This window comes from Sinocyclocheilus rhinocerous, unplaced genomic scaffold (assembly GCF_001515625.1).
Source record: "Sinocyclocheilus rhinocerous isolate Xijiao unplaced genomic scaffold, SAMN03320098_v1.1 scaffold302, whole genome shotgun sequence".
NCBI classification, from domain to species: domain Eukaryota; kingdom Metazoa; phylum Chordata; class Actinopteri; order Cypriniformes; family Cyprinidae; genus Sinocyclocheilus; species Sinocyclocheilus rhinocerous.
The window spans coordinates 437,676-440,092 of record NW_015638976.1 but is presented as its reverse complement, the minus strand read 5'-3'; the positions used below and the strand labels follow the sequence as shown (position 1 = coordinate 440,092).

The 2,417-nt window shown below is 36.6% G+C and overlaps 1 protein-coding gene across 1 annotated transcript in view; it reads right to left on the bottom strand.

Annotated features, from left to right (window-relative positions):
* The window catches only part of LOC107750697 (guanylyl cyclase-activating protein 1-like), a 4,699-nt gene extending 2,432 nt beyond the window's left edge, over positions 1-2,267 (bottom strand). The window contains exons 1-2 of the mRNA XM_016566209.1: positions 2,197-2,267; positions 1,767-2,124 (exon numbers count right to left, since the gene is read on the bottom strand). Coding sequence (XP_016421695.1) covers positions 1,767-1,964 — 198 coding nt within the window. The 5' untranslated portion in view covers positions 1,965-2,124; positions 2,197-2,267. The remainder of the gene's footprint in view (positions 1-1,766; positions 2,125-2,196) is intronic.
* Positions 2,268-2,417: the final 150 nt, after the last annotated feature.

The following is a 2,417-nucleotide window of genomic DNA, read 5'->3' as shown; positions in this document are numbered from 1 at the left end:
TCTGTCTGTCTGTAGGTAGGTTATAGAATTTTAAGTTCACTGAAAATAAGAAAATATACTGTACTAAAAAAATATTTTATATAAAATAAGTATTTTATGAAATATTTTGCAATCAAAAAAATTTCACAAAAAAAAAAATCAAAGCCACATGTCTAGTGAAGTTATGTTCCAAATTTGAAGTTGATATCACAAAAATTGTCAAAATCCTGTGAGATTTAGTTTAGGCGCTATAAAAAAGATGCAAACTTTATACATTTCTGTCACAATAATAATTATATCACAAAATATCACCAAATATGGCACCTTCAGACTCAGACCTTTCAAACAGTAAGTGTTTTGTCGAGATTAGAAACATTTTGATTATAAAATATTGTAGTAAATTTTGTAATATGACACTTGACACTGGGAGAGGAGCCCGCTAAAAGGATTTACAGTGACATTTCCATGATAATGTAATGTCTGATTTCAAAACCACTTTCACAGGATGAATTTTGAGTTTAAGCTTTCGAATGATCTCTAATTAAATATGTGATTTATGCTAAAGTAGGTGATGAGGGGAAAAGAGCACCAAGCATAGCAGGATGCTGACGGTTAACAGGTTAAGACTTATAAACAAATAATAGTCAACACCTACTTATTTTATTTATTTATTTAGTTTTTGTACAAACAGTCTGACTTCATTTTCAATTTAAAATCAAAATGCACATGAATAATTCACACACGGCCTGCAGGAATCAGGTCTCTTGGCTTTTGAGGACAGGTTTTTATGTCACTCTGAGCAACAATGCTGTAATACAGATATTAATCTGTGACGCTGATATTGCAGACGCTCTTGTGTTTTCCATGGAAAGTGTCGTGACGTGAATGAAAGCCATGATCCGAAATAAAGTAGAGCAGTCAGTGTATAAACTCCTGAGTTAACCAGATTACAGGCTCTGATGGGTCTTAGTGGAGATCTCTGACCTTGCAGTTTGATCTGAGTTTACTGTATTAACACAGATCTCCTTACCCACAATCCTCAGCTGAACCAAAGCAGAAGAGACGTGAGACGAACGCTGGCCAATGAGTTCAACCCTCACATCTCTCTTTATATGTTATGTTATGTTTGGGGTACATTGAAGAATCAGGTTTATACTTAATAAAAAGACTGATTATGGATAACAATCCAAAACAATTCAAATTTGCCCTAACAATCACCTCTCTGCAACTTCTGCTCAAATAATTAATGACTTTTTTGGACACAAAACTACATGACTTACAGCGATAATAATAGTAATGAGTAATAATAATAATCTTTATTAATAATAATAACTGAGGGTAAAAATAAACAGAATAAGAGTGATGGCATTAATGAATATTAATGATGAAGTTATTATAAATAATATAATACATTTATACGAGTCATTAAAGAGATAATTCACCCAAAAGTGAACATTCTATCATCATCTACTCTCCCTCATGTTGTTCCAAACCTGTACGAGTTTCTGTTTTCTGTCGAACACAAAAGAAGATATTTTGAAGAATGTTGGAAACCAAATAGTTGACGGCAGCCATTGACTTCCATAGTATTTTTTGCCATGCTATCGAAGTCAATGGCTACCATCAATTGTTTGGTTACCAACATTCTTCAAAATATCTTCTTTAATGTTGAACCGAAGAAAGAAACTCAATTTAAACCCTTTAAATGAGGATGATATTAATATACACAAGGATGATATTAACATGTAGTAGAACAGTAAACAATAAATGATAACAGATTGTCTTACGTCGTTAATGTCGAACGTCTTGAACATGGTCTTGACGTACTCGTTGGATGTTTCGGACAGATTCTTCAGGCCGAAGAACTTCTTGAACTCGTAGAAGGTGAGCTGACCGGAGGGACACTCGGTCATGAACTTGCGGTACCACTGATGGGAATGACAGGCGCTCAGCTCCTTCACTGACATGCCGGGCGAGTTTCCCATGATGCCGCTGCAGTGCCGGAGCTTCAGGAGAGACCGCTCACCGCTTCCCCGCGCAAACACACACTGAAACACGGGCTCGGCTCAGCGTGCAGGACAGGGCGAGGGTGAGGGTGTCCCGTCCAATTACCACTGACGTCACTCCCTGCTGTTCTTTTCCGCTCTGGAAAATACAGCGAATTACCTCCTGATTACAGGGAATCCTAAATACAGTGCGTCAGCACGCCCCACTGACCTGAGATCACGACCTCTGTCTGTCTGTCAAACAGGACAGCAGCCTGACGTCAGCGCAGGGTTAACATTCAGTTCTGATGCTCTAGAGAAAAAAAAAAGTTATTTTTAGTAACCATAAACTAACATTCTCCTATCTATCTATAATTTTATCTATCTATCTATCTATCTATCTATCGTTCTATATCTATCTATCTATCTATCTATCTATCATTCATTCTGCAT